At 46.9% G+C, this 19688-nt stretch overlaps 1 protein-coding gene across 10 annotated transcripts in view; it reads right to left on the bottom strand.

Annotated features, from left to right (window-relative positions):
• The window catches only part of LOC147186884 (uncharacterized), a 43584-nt gene that overhangs the window by 3338 nt on the left and 20558 nt on the right, over positions 1 to 19688 (bottom strand). Inside the window, exons 4-17 of one of the 10 annotated variants that reach the window (XM_086102203.1) lie at positions 19187 to 19273; positions 18632 to 18823; positions 15719 to 17125; positions 7637 to 8649; positions 7095 to 7346; positions 6143 to 6323; positions 5844 to 5906; positions 3975 to 4270; positions 3089 to 3145; positions 2096 to 2188; positions 1538 to 1619; positions 1283 to 1395; positions 309 to 492; positions 29 to 98 (exon numbers count right to left, since the gene is read on the bottom strand). In XM_086102203.1, the coding sequence (XP_085958329.1) occupies positions 91 to 98; positions 309 to 492; positions 1283 to 1395; positions 1538 to 1619; positions 2096 to 2188; positions 3089 to 3145; positions 3975 to 4270; positions 5844 to 5906; positions 6143 to 6323; positions 7095 to 7346; positions 7637 to 8649; positions 15719 to 17125; positions 18632 to 18823; positions 19187 to 19273 (4028 nt within the window). In that variant the 3' untranslated portion in view covers positions 29 to 90. Of the gene's footprint in view, positions 1 to 28; positions 99 to 308; positions 493 to 1282; positions 1396 to 1537; positions 1620 to 2095; positions 2189 to 3088; positions 3146 to 3974; positions 4271 to 5843; positions 5907 to 6142; positions 6324 to 7094; positions 7347 to 7636; positions 8650 to 10418; positions 15038 to 15718; positions 17126 to 18631; positions 18824 to 19186; positions 19274 to 19688 lie in introns of those variants that run through there. The other 9 variants (XM_086102205.1, XM_086102204.1, XM_086102209.1 and 6 more) reach the window with 9 other exon arrangements.

The following is a 19688-nucleotide window of genomic DNA, read 5'->3' as shown; positions in this document are numbered from 1 at the left end:
ACAGGAGGAGGACGGGGGGGGGGGGGGGGGGGGTAGACGGGAAAGAAAGGCGGCGATGAGATGAGGGGTGGGGGCAGAGCGACAGCAGAATTAAATGCCTGCAAGATAAGAAATCAAAAGATATCGGAGTGATCAGACTGCCACCAGGTAGCACAGAACAAAGACATACGCTGACAGTGGACGTTCACCTCACGAGTGAGCACACGTGCCCAAAAACAGGGGCTCCCCAAGCACCCATTTTTCGAGTTACACCGCACCACACCTCGGTCGGCAACGACCTTACAAATTGCAATCGGCGTCGGACTTACTCGTCTCTGGGATGTGGGAAACCAGGGCCTGGGGCTCCTGGGAACCCTCGGTATCACAGAGAGCCACCTCCTTCAGCCCATTCTCGTGGGCAGCGGGGCCCCCCACCTGCCCAGACTCTGGGCCAAGGTCAAGGGGGAGGGATGGTGTCCCAACACCCTCACCTGTCTCCTGGGGCCCCTCAGCCTAGAAACACACAACAGGGTAGGACAATTAAATGGAGATGGCACAACCTGGCACCAAATCGAATATCACTGCAGTTGAAAAAAGTAAAAAAAAAAAAAGAAATCGATTTCAGAATGGAGGAAGTGTTGGAGCTATAACAACAATCATCGAAAAATAATCCAAGTAGACGTTGAGGGGGGGGGGGGGGGAAGAGATCTGGAGCCAGACTACAGGGGTGAAGGATGGGCAAAAACAGTGAAAACGAAATAAAAAGAAGAGGATAACAAACAGAGAATTTCCAAATGCCTCGAGAATGGGATGGCAGACACCAATGTGTCACGCACACTACAGGTGGGAAAAGGTGCAAAATGATTCCTTGCAAATAAATGGAGCATGTTTCTGAGATTGCGAGAGATTGGCTCCTCATTTTATTTTATTTATTTCTTTTTTACACACACAACAATGGAATTCAAAAGATGTCTGAAAATAGGCAAAACATGTCTATTCTTAGCTGCTCGTTTGTTTTTCACTCTGCGTGAAGGCGCAAGGACGTGACTCCACGACGGTGGCGTGTGAAAATAAACAGCGTGAGAAAAATACATGAGCGTGCAGTGATCATAAAGCACAGATGAAGGCTGAGGGGGCAGGTGACACCACAGGTCCAAGACAACCGAACGCTCCACAGGAAAAGGTCATTTTATAATTCGATTGCGTGATTTGGGGGAAAAAATGGCATTCAAATCTTTGTCGAACAGCGAGTAGTGCAAAAAAAAAAAAAAAAAAAGAAGTAATGGGGCATTTGCGTACTCACTTTGACGCTTCCACCACCAGGGGAGTGGCTCACGTTGTCCATGGAACTCACTTTGGACTGAGCTTTTTCCCTAAAGTTGACTTTATGCGACTCAATCTTCACGACGCCGCCACCTGCAGCACACACGCATAAAACCACTGCGGATGAGTCCCGAATGAAAGGCGCATCGTCCATTTTGCTTACAATCTATCGAGCACCCAACAAAGCTTGAACGCGGGACATTTCCAGCCACAAATGAACTTGCTCTCATCTCACCGGGCTTGTGCTTGATGTTGTCCTTGGAGCCGCACTTTGACGTCACCTTACTTAAATCGACCTTCTTGTTGAGAATCTGCACCTGTGAAATATTATCCCGGCCCTTTTAATTGTCATCATTTCAAATATAAACGGGTTTTTAACATGCGCACGCACACACGCAATCCTGGTTGGCAGATGTGTCGTCTTCACACCTGGACCGGACAAATTCTCGACAAAGCAGCGAGAGGACAAAAGGCGTCAGGAAACCAGAATTTTTTGGTGTGGATCTGACAGCGACTTGGCTTTCAAGAGATAGTGAACGTAGGACGGGATGGGGAAATGCAGGAATAAATTAGGGAAGCAAGCGGAAGGGACGGACGGAGTGTGTCTTGCTTGCATATTTAGTTTTAGACCACGCTCTTCACCGACCAAGAGCTGTAATGGAAAGGCTTCAAAGGTGCTCGTGGTCGACATGATCGCTTTCGTGTCCTGACACACTCCATCAGAGCGTCTTTTAAGTATTTCATCAATTGCCCCGCACCTGTAAACTCCGGCGGTGGGCCGGCCTGTACTTACATTCCCTCCACCAGGAACGTGCTTCATATTGTCCTTGGAGCCCAAGCGTGCGCCCACGTGACTGAAGTCCAGTTTTTGGGAGACTATCTGAACCTAAACGGAGCCGGCACAGCAGCCGGAGATGGACAGGGGAGGAGCGGCAGCGGGCGGGTGGAGGTGATTCGAGAGGGGAAGAGGAGGAAAGGACAGAGGAGCAAAGAGGAAAGAATAAGTCACCGTCAAAGCTTTGGTTAGCCAGGAAAAGCGCAGGCGGATGCGGCAAGGTTCACTTGGGCAAAAGTGATCATTTGATTGACACGACGGGATGCTTTGCTTTGCAGTGGCCGTCACACTGTGAAAGGAAGGTTTCATTTCTCGCTCTCATTTGGATGAAGGCGTAAACACGATGCACTCTTTTTCTTATGACTCGCATAAAGGAATTCATATCACACAGTCCCTGCCTCGAAGAAATACGGCCGAAGTAATCTGAAGATTTGTGTTTTTTCCTTCAATTTGTGTTGGCAGAGGTCATGAATTCTATTTAGTGTCGTTATCGCAACATGATAACCCCTCCTCACGTGCAAAAAAATTGCTATTATTGAAAATCTTTTTGCATGAATTAGTATATGTTAATAAAAGAGTCAATTACATACGTAAGTTAACTTTTGGTTACATGCATGCGCCATTCCATGAATGCTATTATTCATACCGCTCTAACAAGATTGATCTTTCCTCTAACCTATTGCACCATGAAGAAAAAAAATACTTATCTAAATTGCATTTATTACATAGTTTGTATATTTCGAGGGAAGTTGAATGCGCACAATTTAGTTGATGTGACACCCTTCTGTAGCTTAAACTCGCAAAAAGAATTCAAATAAGTGAACAGAGAGAAAACAACAAGGTGGGCAAAGAAAGAGAATGCAAACGATCTTGAACGGGAGGAATATGAAGGCAGTCAGAGCAGAGGAGGGAGGAAAAGAGGGCGACGGGGAGGATGGCGAAGGAACTCACTTTGACCGGGCTTTTTTCTTTGGAGGCGGGGACCCTGCCCTTAGAGGCAGCTGACACCTGGGGAGACATGCCCACCCCGGGTCAGCGACAAGACAGGAAGAGGCGCGGTGGCGGACGAGGACCACATGTGAGCATCGCATTGAGTGGACCTCGTTGGCGCGCTGTTCCGACGGCTTATTTTTCTAATTATAGAGTTATCATATTATTCACGTGGAACTGAGACGAAAATAGGATGGCCAGTTTTGGAACAAGAAAACTAACGTGTGTGTGCTCCCAACAAGCCGTCACCGATGGGAGAAGCAATAATGAGAGTGGTGGCAAAAATAGACAGAATACTATCAGCGTTTTCCAACACCACCCATATTAAAGTTTACATGTCGCCAAAATTTGCCCAAATTAACTCATTCATTACCAGCCAATTCTGGACCAAGTATGAAAAGACGTTTAGAAACGTCTTTGGGAGTGAATGAGTTAATCGTACCTTTTTCTTTACCTTTCTATAATCGTAAATTCATCACTACTATAACGATGCCGAGTTTGGAAAACGGGAGCGATGGAAGGAAAGTGGCACATGCGCGGGGGGGGGGGGGGGGGTAAGCAGGAGGTGTCAAATCAACAGGATTGAAGGGGTCAAAAAAAAAAGGACAAAAACAAATTCGGGAGGGCAAGGACTTCTATCTCTTGTTGGTAATTAACAAGTAATAATAAGGTTATTACTTTTTTTGTGGACAGGAAGATTGGGACATCCATTAAGATTACGCATTTGATTAAAAATAAGTCATTTGAGATATTATTGACACACTGTCGCATGGTCGAGAAGCCTTTGGTGTCAGTAAGCACATGACGAAGTTTGGAATTTGCAGTCCACAGCGTGCAGCGAACCAACCTTCCCACCCCCTGGCTGGTGCTTGATGTTGTCCGTAGAGCCAATCTTCGAGCGGGCGTTGTGGATATCGGGGGCCGTGGTCCTCGAGGTGCTCGCCGTCATGGTTGTCGTCGTGGAGGAGGTGGCCCTGGGTGCACGAGGAACCATGGGCTTCTTGTCTGTCACCGCACCAGCGGTGGTGGAAGATGAGCTTGTTTTCGGGGCGGCGGCGCGGGTGCGAGAGGCGGCGGTTGTCGTGGAAACGGAGCTGCGCATCGCGGTGGTGGTGGTGCTCCTGGGTTTGCTGGAATCAGCTACTAAGGTGAGATGAGCAAGAGGAAAAATGTTACCACTAAAAATAAATAAATCACTTATTTTGATTTTTCCGGTATGTGCATTGTATTTTTGGGAGACTGCGCCTACTTTCTGTGCAAATCACATCAGGTTAGTCGTTTACTTTCATTTCCTCTCCCCAAATTGTTAGAATTTTACAATCAATTCAATGGAAAAGTTTGGAAAGGATTTATCAGTGGATAACAGCCACAGCTGGCTTTTAAACAGCGGCGTGTACGTTTTTTTATCCCAGCCACCGTACTCGAACCGGCGACGGAACGTGGAGGCAGTGCAGCATTCGCCTCACTTCTAATGTATTCATCCTCCTCTATTTTGTAGCGCGGCTGCTTTTTTTTTTTTTCCTTTTGGAGTGCTGAGATATGCAGAGCGCTGCGCTCCTGACAATCTCTCCCGGGAGCCGCGCGCATATCTCCAGCTCCTCCTAAAGATGTGTTCAAGGAAGGAAATCCTCCCCTTGCTTCCACGTTCAAGTGCGATTTGCCTGAGTGTAAGTACCGTGGCAGATTAAACAGCCCCGGGCTGTATCGTCACTGCTGTCAACGGCAGCAGGACAGTAATCCCTCGCCTGCAGCGGTGAAGGTTTTCAACTCTTTCACCCGCTTCTCAAAGCTTTCCAGCATTGTCATCGGTGGCCAGTGTGTGTGTGTGTGTGTGTGTGTGTGTGTGTGAGAGAGAGATGTCACACTGTTGACAGCTCCTCAGCTGCCGTAATGTAAACTCATCTGTCTGCGGGATGATGAGAAAAGCTTTGTGAAACGGGAGTGACAAACAAAGGGTGACATATGAGCAAAGGGCAAAAGAGCAGAAAGTGCACAGTCACGGTTTTTGCGAGTGGGCACTATTAGCAGCTTTTACGATGTCGAAGCGGAACAATCTGATTTTGAAGTGATCCGTTTTGTGTGTGTTTTTTTTAACATTACGCAGCAGGGTTGGGCAATGTGAGGAAATGGAAAAGTTGCCAAAGGGCCACGCCAACACGCTAACCTCAATCGTGTACCTTATTATTTTTAATGTATGTATCTAAAGCAAAATATTCCAGTGGTTTAATAATTTGATGATTAGGTGTATGTTGTTATATTTTGGTAATAAAAATGAAATTTGGCCATTTATTTAAACATTCACGAAAACATGTCGATATGCATTTCCCCCCCCCCCCCCCCAATATTTTGGTGTGCTGACATTATGAGCACCAACCACTAACTCATGTTAGCATTCTTACCTGGGCACTTAGCAATGTTTAAAAATTACTACTCATAAAAATCCACTTTTGTGTTTTTTGTTATTGTAAAGTGTCCTTGGGTGTCTTGAAAGGCGCTTATAAATAAAATCTATTATTATTATTATTATTACTACTTTGATTCAGTGTCGCTAAGTCAGCAAAATTGAAAACGTTTTATAAGCACTGGACTGTAATTGTGGTGATGTATTGCTCAATGGATCGATTTTGCAATGCTTTGCAGGTGCATTGTTATTATTATTTTTTTTGCAGGTGTCTTATTATGGACCAATATATTTGAGGACAAAGTGCATCCATACCTGTGGAAGTCTTGAGAGCGCCAGGCTTCTTTTCTCCACTCGGTTGGCTGTCCGTCTTCAAGCCTAAGAAAACGATTGCCCGCGCCAGTTATGAAATCCAAACTACGACTATCGATAACCACACCTTATACAAAACAGTAAAGTACCAACTGTCAAATATCTACCCCCGTTTTTTTTTCCCAACCAGATTTGTGTCAACTTTCAACATACCTCAGCAGGCTAGGTCAAACATGTCAAATCAGCTTTCTAGAAACACGCTGTCAAGTCACATTAGGATCAAACGATAGAGTCTGCCTCACCCAGGGGCTTTTTGGTTGCCGTGGCGGTCGCACTGCGGGATGACAACGTTGTGCGTGTCGATGTGGTCGTTTTAGTGGTGGTGGTGATTCCATTTTTGGAGCCAGCAGTGGCAGAGGAGCCCGCATGACTTGAGGTGGCAGTGCTGGCCTTTGGCACGAGGGGTCGCCTCTCTGTGGGTGTCTGATTGGACATATCGCAGTGGAACAACACATTTGTACTTCAATAGTCCCCACCAAGGAAAGTGCAGCCGCAGACAAATATGGCGCAGTAAAGCCCATTATGTAACTATTGTCTTGATTTCTGACTGAAAAAAAAAAAAAAATCTGGGTCAAACACACATGTAACATGCAGATTTGGCCCTTGTTGACAATTGCAGATTTCATTCATCCGCATATCCCCCAATTCCGGGGATGATGTCACGCTCCACTTACAGCTGAGCCCTCCCTCCTACTACACGCTAGCCACGATGAACCGAGTCACCCTGCACCTGTGGGCATGGCGCTGCTAAAAAAAGCCTGACTATTTATCATCGGGAGTGTCACCGCGTGCTGTAGTTACGGGAGCAACCAAAGAGGGAGACAACGGGCGGCTGAAAGGCTCCCTGACAAGTGACAAGACTTTTGGGTTAGAAGTCAAATCCTGAAGTGAATTTCAGCAGGAATTATGCTGGCGATTTCCATTAAGAGCTTCTAATGACTCTTGTTACATTAGGACTGCTATTATGCCCCCCGGATTTTTAGCAATACACGTTGAATGAATTTTAAAAACAAAGCCGAAGAAAGTCAATTCAGAAGGTGCTGTGCAACTTACCAATGAGTTGCATCACATCTTGTAAACTAATTTTGACCTCTAGGGACTTGGGAAGTGCAGACATTTTCATAAATGAACAGTTTTACGACGTGTGTGAGCAGTGAAATGTTAGCATCCTGACACATGACCTGATGGGCTTACCTTGGGTTTAACATCTCGTGCAGCGGCAGTGGCTGAGGATGAAAGGCGGCTGGCAGTATTTGTGGAGGCCCGCTTTGGGACCCCAGCGGCTGCCGATGGTGGCTTGGTTGCTGTTTTTTTATCTAAGGTGGAAGTGGTTGAGTAGGGAGCAGGCCGCTTAGCAGGTGCCGCAGTAGAACCACCACCACCAGCAGCGGCTGTGACCTGCCGTGTTTTGGACACGGCGCTCGGTTTTGTGATCCCGGCAATGGGCTGATGCGTGTGGCAGGATAGACGCAGGCAAAAAAAAAAGAAAAAGAAAAAAAAAAAAAGGAAAAAGGATAAAGCAATAGAAATAAAACAAAGGCAAAATCATAATAACAGCAGAAGCAGCAATTCAATTGCAAATTGGGTGAAATTATGGTGTATATAAAATGATAGTTGCTGGACATGTGTGCTGTATTCAGTTGGATTCCGACACGTCGTAGGAACGGAACTCCGAGTACCCCCCCCCCCCCCCCCCACCCCCCACGTAATCATTTGACATCACCATTAAATCTTACCTTCGTCTTCTTGTCTGCACTCGCCAAGTCTTTGCTCGGTGCAGCGCTGCTCCCATTGGTGGAAGGTTTTGCCTTTTTGGTCTTCTCTCCTGCATCTGCTTTTGCAGCCTTTTCCTTCTTGTCATCCTTTTTCTCTCCCACTTTTTTGTCACTCGGCAATTTCTCCTGCTTCTCTTCCTTCCCGCCGATCTGCTTCGCTGCCTCCGCCGCTTTCTCCGAGAGTTTCTGCGCTTCATCCTCTTTCTCGGCTTTGTGTGTTTGAGTCGAAGGTTTGGTGGCTTCTTCCACATCGGCGGCCGCGTCAGCTTTCTTTTCCGCCTTGTCAGGAGCGGCGTCAAGCTTGACAGGTGTCGGCGGCTGCTCGGAGGTCTTTTCCACTTTGGGTTCGACGCGTTGCTCTTGGCTGCCCTTCGTCTCTGTCTTGTCAGTCGTCTTAGTGACTTTGTTCTCGACACTTTTTACCGCCTCCTCTGCTTTTTTCTCGACTTTGTCTGTCACGGGCGCCTTTTCTACTTTTTCTGCCTTGTCAAACGTCTCCGCCTTGACCAATTTGTCCGCAGCTTCATCAGGCTTGTTTGCTGGATCCACTTTTTCTATTTTTTGTAGGACTAATAAGTCCACTTTCTGTGGCTCGTTGCCTTTCCCTTTTTCTTCAGCCTCCTCTGCTACCTTTGCCTTCACCTGTTCAGACTCCTCCTCTTTGACTTTCACTGCCTCTTTTTCATGAGGAACCTTTTCAGCGTCTTTCTCCTGAGTCACTTTCACGGTCGCTTTCTCTTTCACCGGAAAATCTTTTCCCTGCGTTGCCTTTTCAGCCTCTTTTTCCTCCCGCTCAACATTTTCAGCTTCTTTCCACAAATTGAGATCCGTTTGTTTTTCCATCCCGAAATCTTTCTCCATCATGGCTGCTGGCTCACTGATTACGAAATCAACCTTTACGCTCCTCTGCTCAGTTGGATCAATAAGGTCCACCTTGGGCTTCTCCTCCTTTTCGTTCGACTTGGCAACATGGTCTAAATTTTTACAGAGGGGGGGAAAAAAAGCTCTTCAGCCATTTGTTTAAGCAAAGGCTTCAGCAATCCAATTAAACCATTTCAATATTTGCGATTCTTTAAACTACGAGAGGAAAAAAATATATATATTACGAATGTGGTCAGGGGAAGTTGGCTGAAAATATTCAGCAGATGTAGCACGACACACACAAATGCGTGTTACGTTGACTCACTCAATGAAACATCTGCATCGGCCGACCTCGGGTCGTGATGACCTCACGCGGGCTCAGGCAAAATACAGTCGACACGCTTTGACCCATTTATGCTACAAACCCTCACGGGGATAAAACAAAATGCCTTGTTGCGCTAATTGAGATAATTTGGCACATTCATCACCCGGCAGTCATTCGCTATTTCATTGGCAGGTTACGGTTTCTGGTTCCCGTGCTATTTTTGGAAATACTCCATGACCTGGGAAAACACATGAAATTGGATATCATACAGCGGATCTGAATCAGAGCTCTGGCAAAATTGGAGGGAAATTTGATATGTTACAGATGTCCGCTGGAGCAACTGCATTGGAAACCCCTGAGAAATAACTCCTCAGGGCGTGCTTCTGTTTTGTGTCTGTGTGAAATGCAGGTATAAATAAACGACCCAAAACTTCCGGTATGGACACTTAAATCACAATTGGGAATTAAAACCTGAAGTGCATATCCAGACTTGGGGGTTGGCACCTAACGACAGACAACCATTTCACACTCTCATTCACACCGCAACTGACAGTTGACAGTGCCACCTGATTATTGGCTTGATAGACTCGGGAGCTATTCAGCAACATTCGCTAATGTGACAAAGATCGTCATGACAACCCGATTTACAACAACACTTCTAGGCGATAGCATATCAATCAATGACAGTGAGTAAGATGGTAAGTCAGCATGATATCTTGAGCTATGTTGCCGCATGTCCTGTTTTTAGCACGGCATTGCTTGAACAGTGGCACACACTGCTGACTTTCATGCAGAAAAGTGCGGGTTCAGTTCCCGGTGACTGCCCAACACTCAATAGAGGGCAACGTTCACCTTGCGCATTCCTGAGAAGGCTTCATGATTTATTCACAATGCCCGCGACTGGAAGCATCCATCAGTGACACAATGTGCTTTGGAGGGTGAAATGCATGTCCGTGAAAGGGTCATTTTGAAAACCAATATTTCATGAGAGGATGTGAGCACGGAGCAGGTCAAGTATAAATGCCAGTTCAAAATGGGGGGGGGGGGGGGGGGAGAGACCATTTTGGAATGGTTCAAGGAGGATGATGCACAGTTGTTGCAAATTGAGAGACCGCACAATTTCTATGAAGCCTTACTAACAGAGAAATTTGATTTTTTTTTATATAAACGTTTCTGCCAAGGGTCTTTCCATTCTCTGTCTACCGTCAAAACTTGTGCAGCATTGAAAAGTAACCGGTTTTCAATTTGTGTTTCACTCGCCCCCTTTCAAACCACTGGACACCCCACCCCCCTTCTAGTCCAATAAGTTCTCCCAATGCACAAGGATTTCAATGGTTACCCTACTGCAACTGCAATCAAGGCCGTTGTACACCAACCCACGATCAATGGGTTCAACACAGCATAAGACTATCAGATAACCGGCAAAGTGTTCGTATTCATGCACAAAGTAAAACGTCCTATTGACAATTAGCTTTACGTCCAAAACACTTGACGATCAGATTTGAGAGGTGCACGAGCATTGAACAGAAGCAATGATAAACTGGACCTCCAACCTACCATCCAATTCGATGATGGGGTTAGTCGCGTTCAGGCCAAACTTGTGAGAAGGACTTACGACAAGATGAACATCCGGTTGCGCAGCTGGTTTGTTGCCGACTTTCGAATCGGAAATAAGCTTAGCATCGGGTCCAATATAGTCCAAGTCTTTATCTGTAGCCGGTTTACCAAAACTGTCTGAGCCCACGGAGAAGGCAGAAGTGTAGTCCATGCCACCGCAAGCTTTGGGGCTGGGCGGCACTGGAAGAATAATGCTTGTTTGCTCTTGATCCACCTTAAACCCTTCCGAGGGTTCTTCGAGGGACATCGGAAGGGTCGTATTGCTGTCTCTCAGTGGTAGGAATGGAGAGAGACACAGGCGAGGTTCAGGTGGGGTTTGCCTCAGGTCGACGTGTGTGGTCCCGGCTGCCGAGAGGGTTGGCGGCGTATCTGGGTGCGGGTCTTCTGCAACTGTCAATGAGCGCTGCATGTAAGGCTGGGGCCGACGTGACCCACTCAACGGTGACACGAGCTGGTCCAATTCTGCCAGTTCACCCCCGGGGTATTTGTCGGAAAGCTCTAGGCTGGTGGGCACTGACAGGTGGGAACAGTCAGACATGGCGCGTCGCATCGCCTTCCTCTGCTGCTGTGCTCTCCCCATGAAACAGGGCTCCAATTCCTCCTCGACTTCTTCAGCGTCTTCCTCCTCGCTACTTTCTCCCGAAGAGCCCGCTGATAATAGTTGCTCCTCGAGGGGCCCTTTGCCTCCAATTTTATCCTCATCGGTTCTCTTTAAGTAGTCCTCACCGATAACGCCCGTGGTACAATAGTTAGGAGGCACCTGGGGCATGGCAACCTTTGGCCTGGACTCGGCAAAACTGGAGCTGTTCCATGATTCAGAGGGAGAGTATCCACCTAGAGTAGGCGCTTCAATTGAGGGGACTCCCATCGAGTTTGAAGGCATGACTGCGGTGGGCGTCAGCATCTGCGTGCGGCCGGCTAGCGATTGAGGAACTGCTGGCAGAGAGACCCGACCGCTAACGCCGCTTTGCAGGGGAGGTGTGCAGGGTAGACTGCCAGGGGAAGCTGGCGAGGGGAAGGGGGAAAAGGAGCGGGGGCTCTCTGGGCTCTCTCCTGCACTGCCGAGTGAAGGGAGCATCAAGGAGGTGCTTCCGTCTTGCGCCTTCATTTCAACGTCTGTAGTGGTCTGTTGTGTCTGCTCAAAGAAGCGCAGCTTTTCTTCGCCGCCGAGGCCAGTGGGCGACAGGGATCCACGACCTACTCCCAAACCTCTCGACGTGTCCACGTCCATGCCTGAGTGACGCTGCCAATCCCAACTCTGAGTCGGTCCTGTTGGTGACAGGGATGCCCCCTTACAGAGCTCACTATACTCTGTGAAGGGAGATCCAGTCTTCTGATCTGAGAGAGACGACATCCTGTCTCCCTTTTTTTCGCCTCAAATTCCTCTCGTTTCTCTCCTAAGCGGTATCGACCGGGTTTCAGGAGCTTGAATGTTGATCTTCACTTTTTTTTCTTTGCCTCGTACTGCCTTCCACTCAGTTGCCAAGGTATGCCGTTAATTTGGGGGAAGTCCTTCTGTACCTCCGACGCAAACTGATGCTGCACTGAATGTGCACTTCTGTCTTGCTTGCTCCGTCTCACTCCCTCACTGCTTCACATGCCGCTTCCTGAGCTTGTCATGTGACCCAGTTGTGAATGCCAACTGGTTACTTGCAACGCCCAAATCCCGCCCCTCGCGGTGGAGTGAGTAAGCCCCCTCCCTGTTCAGTTTTCACTTTCCCTTCACGTCTTTCTCGCCCTGAGACACACACACACACAGCTGTGCCCTTGAAATTTTCCTTCAGGTGTCTGAAGCAAGGAGAGCAAAAGGCCTTTTGCAGGGCTAGTTTAAGACCACCTTATCTTCTCTCCGAAGCTATCGTTTGTCCAGCCCATTTCAACAAAGACGACAAAAATAAATAGCTTCCTCCTCCAAGTTAAAAGGTGAGTAAGGGCTGGAGGAATGTTACATACTTCCATTTGTCCTAACAGGAGTGGCGAGATTTGAGTTCGGGCAAGACATAGGGCGCGTCTGCAGTCTGTCGACTCATTACAAGCGGGTAGGACAAGAACAGCGACAGATCAGAGGGGGGGTGGAGAGGAACCCTCTGGTAAAGAGACCTTGTTATCTGTCACAATGAATCTGGTCACATTGTGGAGAATCACACTCCATTACCCTCAATAGCACCACAACAAGGTTTACAAATATACAATTAGCTGGAGCGGCAATTGAAATGATAATTATAAGTTCAAAAATGTGGGGCAACCATGTCGTTTTTTTTCCCCTGCAGGTAATTTCAAATGACTTTGTCATCATTATTATTATGATGTTTTGAGTGTTTGTTTTTTTCAGATCTGTCTGGTTCAAGTTGCCCTTAAGTAGTACCGAGAGTGTTCTGATTCTATTTTCTTCATCCCATATTTCAATGCTTAATAGTCAAAAACTCACCGAATGAACTAATTACCATTGGAAAGTCTGCATCAATGAAAAAGGGAAAAAGGACGACTGCTCAATACATAAAATCAAAGACGGACAGGTGGGCAGCTGCAGCCAGACAGGTCCTGAGGTGCAGGCAGATGGCCAGCTGGTGTACTGTCACTGCATCTGTGTGTCAAGTATGCTAACCGATTTACTCGCTGTTCTCCGTTTGTTTGCAAAACGGACTTTTCATGGCGGGTTTCATGGGGGCAAGACAAATAACAGGGGCAACCAAACGGATGGCTTACTGAGTCTGACTGGTTGGCAGGGCAAAAGATAAACAAAGCCATTCTTATATAATCCCACTGTGTGACCAAAATGCATAAGCCACCAGGAGGGCATATAGACGAGGGGATGGAAACGAGTGTCATAATACAGCTGCAGAAATGATCAAAATAATCATAATAATTAAAAAAAAAAGAATGTTTAACGTCACAAGATTCAGGTGTGAGTATTGAATTTATCTTCACTGACATTTATAGAAAAAAAATAAATACACAACGTGAGGGTATAATATCAATTGTCTGCCATCAATTAAGTGTCTTTAGATTGAGATGCCTCGTAAAGGTAGCGGTAAAAAGAAGCAAAGATCACAGAAGAAAAAAAAACAAAACACTGTTATCACCGCAGGGCTGTCACAGATACGGATGATGTAGACAGACAGTCTTTAGTGGTGTCTATTTATAGCTGCATCTCATCCGCTTGCCAGCCTAGTCACAACACCCCCTTCTTCGCTAAACATCTATTGTTCCCGCAATGGACTCTTCTTCCCATTAGTTACCAGAGCAACTGCCTCCTGTTGCTATGGTGACCAACTCCTCAGCTGTGTGCCTGTTCCAGCCGTGTTTGGTGGCGAAAATTCCAGCAGACTGGGAGGGGCGGGGGCGGGGCTTTGAACCAAGAGCTGTGAACTGAGTGACCTTGATGATGCTTTGATCATAGAGTCACCAATCCATGTTTTTGTTTTCGGATATCAATCTAACAATGCATAGTATGTCCTGTCCAGTACATAAACAAAATATGGAAATATAACACAGCCTATTGTGCTTCGTTTGGGTTGTGTAATTAAGACATGAAATGGAAACGGTCTGTGGGCGTTTCAGCCAACACCACAAGTCGAAGCAAATCTGGCCTCTACTGCGGGACAATATTTCTGGGCATTTCTATTTTTTGTTTTTAAACAATTGGCAACGTTCAGGAATGTTTGTCCTCATGAACAGCAGTGTTTTTGAAATGAAAATAATCAAGGCAACTGTCAATCAGTGCTTGTAGACTTTTTTTTTCCTCTCCCAACAATCGTGCATGTCATGAAACTGTATGATCACAAGGGAATTCATGCCATCCATTAAAATAAAGTTGGAAAGCACAATTTGCCAGTCTGCAGCACTTGATGTAGAAAGCGGTTCATTTTGCAGAGCCGCGAAGACGAAAAAAAAAAACATGCTTTCATGACGAGTGAAGCTCTTGTTTTTCAGTCGGTTGGGAAATCGTGTTAAAGAGACACAACTACCAAATGACAAATCTGTTTGTGGGGTAAAATTTTAGCCAGCGAGGCATGAAAAGCAAAGCTTTTCACAAACCAAACAAATCATCGGCACGCTTTGCCTTCTTTCGGACTTTGACAGGAGTTCGCAACGAATTTGACTTGCGTCTTTATCGCTCGGCTTCCATTAATCTCTTTATCTTCCGCTTTGTCGACTGGCGGATTTTCTGTCTCAGAAGGCGTCTGTTTTAATGTTCTCTCGGTTGTTGTCTCGATCAGCCGATTTATCGGGTGTACATTTAAAAAAATATATATAAAAATCTTGCAAAGCCAACGTGATTAGTTACAGGCCACACTTGGTTCGCTTTTGCCTCTGAGAAAAGGCGCACTTACAGTCATATTTTTTTTGTCCAAACTCAGCAAAATATGCACAATGCTACTGTGAAGTTACTGCACACGCATACGCGGACGACATCCAAACCTGATGTGCAGTATAGTCATACTGTGCCCAATAACGCTGGCATATTTTGACAAGGTACAAAAGTATGGGCCAGAATCTCAAAGGCTTTGTAATCAATGCAACAATCAGTGACCATTTCCAATGACAAAAACATGCAAAAGAAAATAAAGGGAGACTCACCTAGAGTGGCAAAGTGTCCGAGTCCGCAGTCACAGCGCATGCAAAGTAAAAAATACAACAAATTTAAAAATCGGGCATTTCTCAAAAAACCAAAATAACACAAAAATGTGTATATACAAAGAGTTAATATCACTCCAATCATGATTCATTTCTGGGAAGAGGTAAAGAGACAGGCTGCGAGAGAAGACAAGAAAGTTAATAGAAAGAGGAAAGAAATCGTGACATCCAAGACCTTGACGCAATGAAAACATGACACAAACAATACTGTATTAATGGAACAACAGTCGACAAAAAAAAAGGATTTGGTTTTTGGAAATGACAGAGTAGATTCACTGAGGAGAACATTTGCCTGACTGGTTAGTAGCATCACACCTGTCACGAAACACGGTTAATGTTGTGCAATGCATTATTGGAAGGATTTAAGACTCTCTCAGATTCAAGTAATGCAATCCGGTTTGAAGGTCATTAGTCACACAGAAACACTCTGAACTGGACAAGGCAAAAAAAGAAATAAACTACCATAATTCAGAAGTCTTCATGCAAAAAACCCCCAATACAAAACGTTCCCCTAACAATGCCTTGTAAATTTCAACACCACGCATCATGCTCACAACTGTCATTGTATTCTCTAATGAACTGCTATTTGGTCCGCAACCAACCTTCGATGATGGGGGAAACCACACTCGGTTGTTCCACGGTATCAGCAAAGCTGGGAAAGAAGGGCTTTGCTGCGGGGTTAAGACCAGACGCCGGAGTTCCAAGCGAGACGAGTAACGGAGAGGAAGAGGGGCTAACACTCGGAGATTCTTGTGGAGTTAATTTCTTTGCTTCTGTGGTGGTGGGACTCTGAGTGGAGGAAGTCGAGGAAGAACGAGACTTCTTGGATGGTTTCTTGTCCGACTGCTCATTTTTGTGCTCTATGATTTGGACTTCCTGGGCGGTGGTTTTAGGGGAGCGGAGAGGGGCTGGGGAAGGGCTGTCAAATGCCAGGTCTATGGCCACGGAATGACCGGAAGCGCTCACGTCACTGAAGTCAAACGGCTCGCTGTTGCTGCTAGCGTGGGAGTTGTTCAAGAGCCACGACGCATCCGAAGGGGAGAGGGGCGGGGCCGACGCAAACACCTCGCCGTTTGTGGAAAGGGCCGAGCCCGGCTGGGATGAGGGGCTAAAAACAGAGGTTTCGATATCGACGAGGGATTGCATAGCAGGCTCTTGGAAGGAATCGGTGCTGTCAAACATCCCACTGTCAACCGCGTCGCCAGAGACAACGGGCTCGGTGTCGATCAGCGCTTCGATCGATTCGCGGAGACTAGCGGCCACGGGGGAGGGGTCAACTGGCCCGGCGCCGCCGGAGCAGGGCATAGTGAACGGAGCCGCCGTCGCTTTCAGCTCGCTGTTCAAGACCAGCGGGCTGATGGAAACCGGTGCAGGCGCCAATATATCATGGGAAAGGGAAGAAGGCACGAGGCCTTCCTCTTGAAAGATCTCCTCTTTCCAGGGGGTCTGGCTGGTATTTAGCTCAGCAAAGGAGAATTCCATGCTTGGGAGAGTTGAACTTCCAAGATCCTGCCGAACGTCTTGGGCGATTGTACCTGCGGCTGAAGTGGCAAACGGCTCCGGAGACACTTCCCATTCTTCGGGAATCTTCTTCCTGCTTTTGCCCTTCTTGGCTCGTCCACCGCTCTTCCAAATTTGTTCCTCCCATCCGCCCTCTCCACTGTCTCGCTTCGGTTCAGGCCTTTGGTCGAACAACTCCGCTGAGGGAGCGCTTTCTCCCGGCGACTGCGCTTCAAGGTGACCCTTGCTTTCGAAGTGTTCGTAAGAGCCCTCCTCCTTCTGTCTCCTTTTCTTCTTTTTCTTCTGTTTCCTGTCCGATTCCTCTCCGTCCTTTTCGTCACCTCCGGCATAAGCGCCGCTTTCTCGGCCGGCCAAGGACTTGGGTGGCTCGTCGCGAATCATTGCGAGATTGTTAGCATGACGACTGATCACAGAGGTTACACTGGGGGTGAAAGGGAGGTCCGTCGGTAGGCAGGCAATCGGGTCTGGCCAGCAGTCACCTAAGGCACCTTGTTGTGGGTGAAGAGGGAAGAGTTTAAAGTTGGGGTCGTTACGTTGGGGGTGAAAAATTAACTTTATTACGCTGAACATTTTGAGAATTAGAACTAGCAATGCAAAAGCCTTCAACGCCACATTTCAATGCCATATTTTCAATGATATTTCATTTTATTTATGACTTGGGGCAACGCGTCTGCATTTCATGACCCCAAACGTGACAATTAGCATTATTTTTCCCAAATATTGCAATGGAACATCTGAAGTTGAACTCGGTCTCAGGTTCTCTTCCCTCCAGCGCACGCAGACACAAATACGCATTCATTTGTTACCAATAAATGGGACACCTACCCGGCCCCATACCTTACAAAGGCTCTCTGGAGGGCTTTAAGTGCAAGAAGAAGCCTACGCAATTCTGCTGTCTGTGCACTTTAATTGGGACAAGCTGAAACGTGTTCAGTGGGACTCCAATCAGGACTTACAAAACCTCATTAGGTTGACGAACGACACGGGGAAAAAAAAAAGTACCAGGATCTCACCGCTAGAGAAAACAAAGTTACAATTCAAATCATTGGCGCCCATGAGATGACGTTGGAAAATTCTTCAAGTGGAGAGTCTGGCATTAATTCCTGTAAAGTGACCTTGAAATCAAATTTGTGGCTATTTTAGAAGAGTGCGGGAGGACAGCAGCTAGCGCAGAAAGCTCTCCTATGTAGGATAAAAACAAATACAGCACGCAAACGCATGGATGCAGTACGAGAGGCCCCTGCAACGTTGGACACTGTATACATGACAGCATCAGATGTGAATCGACCTCAAGCCCGATGATTAAATCTGATCTGAGCTGGTGTGCGTGCGAGAGGCAGAAGCTCTCGAAAGGAAGACAGACAGCTGATCTGCGTCATGCCTCCAGTGGAGCAAACAGCAGGAGTCATGTTTGTTATGATACATTTAGCAAAAAAAAAAAAACATATACTGAGAATGCCGGACATGAAGGACATCATTTCAGCTAAATAACAAAATCATGACGCGACATTTGTGACCAGTTTCAAAGTCAAGTGACAACAAAACATACCTGATTGGTGTTCCAAAACGACTTTGAAATGACTTCTACAACTCAAACAGTCGAGTGTTTCATTCAAAAATGAACAAAAAGACCACATATTTTCATCTGGGAAGGAAATTTGGATCTAACCACACCTCAATTGCTAACTCAGCGTTTCTCACGTGCGCTAATAAATAAATTGCTTCTTTGTCCAAATCAAAAGTGAAAGGGTCTTCTTAATCTTCGATTATCAGCTGCACTTGCCCATTTGACAAAAAAACTGTGTCAAAATCTAAACCTCGACACAAGGAATGTTAAACATAAGCATTAAACCCCCTTTGGCAGTTTTAAAATAGGACATTACGCTGCTTCAGCTCCTCGGCGATAAAACATTCATAAGGAGTGGGAGGTTCTTCTTGCGAGCCGAGGCGACACGAAACGTTCGTGACATGCGAGCAAATCTGCGGCGTGTTACCTGCTGACAGGTCCGGGGGGCTGCGAGGAGTTTGTGGTTCAGCCAGCATGGGGCCGTGGGGCACGTTCGGGCCCTCTGACCCCGCTGAGGGTGCGGGCTGCAGAGGATCGGCGATACTTGGAGGCTTCTCTGCGATGAGAGCTGCAGTCCCCGCCTCCATATTCAACCCCGGGCCCGCGGGCGGGGAGAAACCTGAGAAACAAGAGACACAAACCCAAAGTCAAGACGGACAGAGTGTGTTTATGTGTTGAATCCTGGGGCGGTGATTCGGGGCTGGGGGGGTAGCGATGCCAAGACTCATCAAAGCAACGGTGACATCTGAGTATGTCGAGGTTGGCGTCGCGAAAGCCACAGCTCAGCTTCTCATAATGTGTGAGATTGCGTGCCTGTTTCTACTGTATGGCTCACCGCAAGCCAATTATCTGATTAGTATTAAGTACCGCGTTGGGGTGATTTGAGCACAGCGGTACGCGTCACCATTCAATACTAGTTGGCAGACATACAGATGTGCGCACACGTTTACATACAAGTTCGGAGACAAACTGGGTTGTGTACCTGAGAATAATCCCGTAGGGCTTGAATGTATCATTTGGGCAGGGTTGTGAGGAGAGGTTAGAGGGTCTGGGGATCCGAGCATGGAGGCTGACAGGAAAGGGTAGCCACCAGGAGGAAGTCATACGAACAAAAAGAGCGGAAGAAGGGAAACGGGGGGGGGGGGGGGGGGGGGGCAAAGGAATAACATTAGTTCCTGTCATTGCTGTAGCGTTATGATATACATGCGTGTAAAATAGTTTGAAAAGCTACAGCCAATAGGTTCAGTCTCCACCGATGACAATAATCCGCAAGAGGTTTCCTCAAGACCATTTGAGGATTTCAATTTGTATAGGGGGGGGCGGGGACTATTGAGAGAAGGCGGATGTCAAATCCCGAAAATTACCTCGGAAAGCAAATCCACTGTTAGCTTAGACACCTGCTGAGCGCTACGGACCAAATGTACAGCGTGGGAGTTTGGATGAAAAATATCCTGCTTGAAAAATACCCGTTTGTTTTCTGAGCA

This window comes from Hippocampus guttulatus, chromosome 21 (genome assembly GCF_054856545.1).
Source record: "Hippocampus guttulatus isolate MCC_2025c chromosome 21, RoL_Hgut_1.0, whole genome shotgun sequence".
Lineage (NCBI taxonomy): Eukaryota > Metazoa > Chordata > Actinopteri > Syngnathiformes > Syngnathidae > Hippocampus > Hippocampus guttulatus.
The sequence above is the reverse complement of the archived record's forward strand: the minus strand, read 5'-3'. Positions and strand labels throughout refer to the sequence as shown.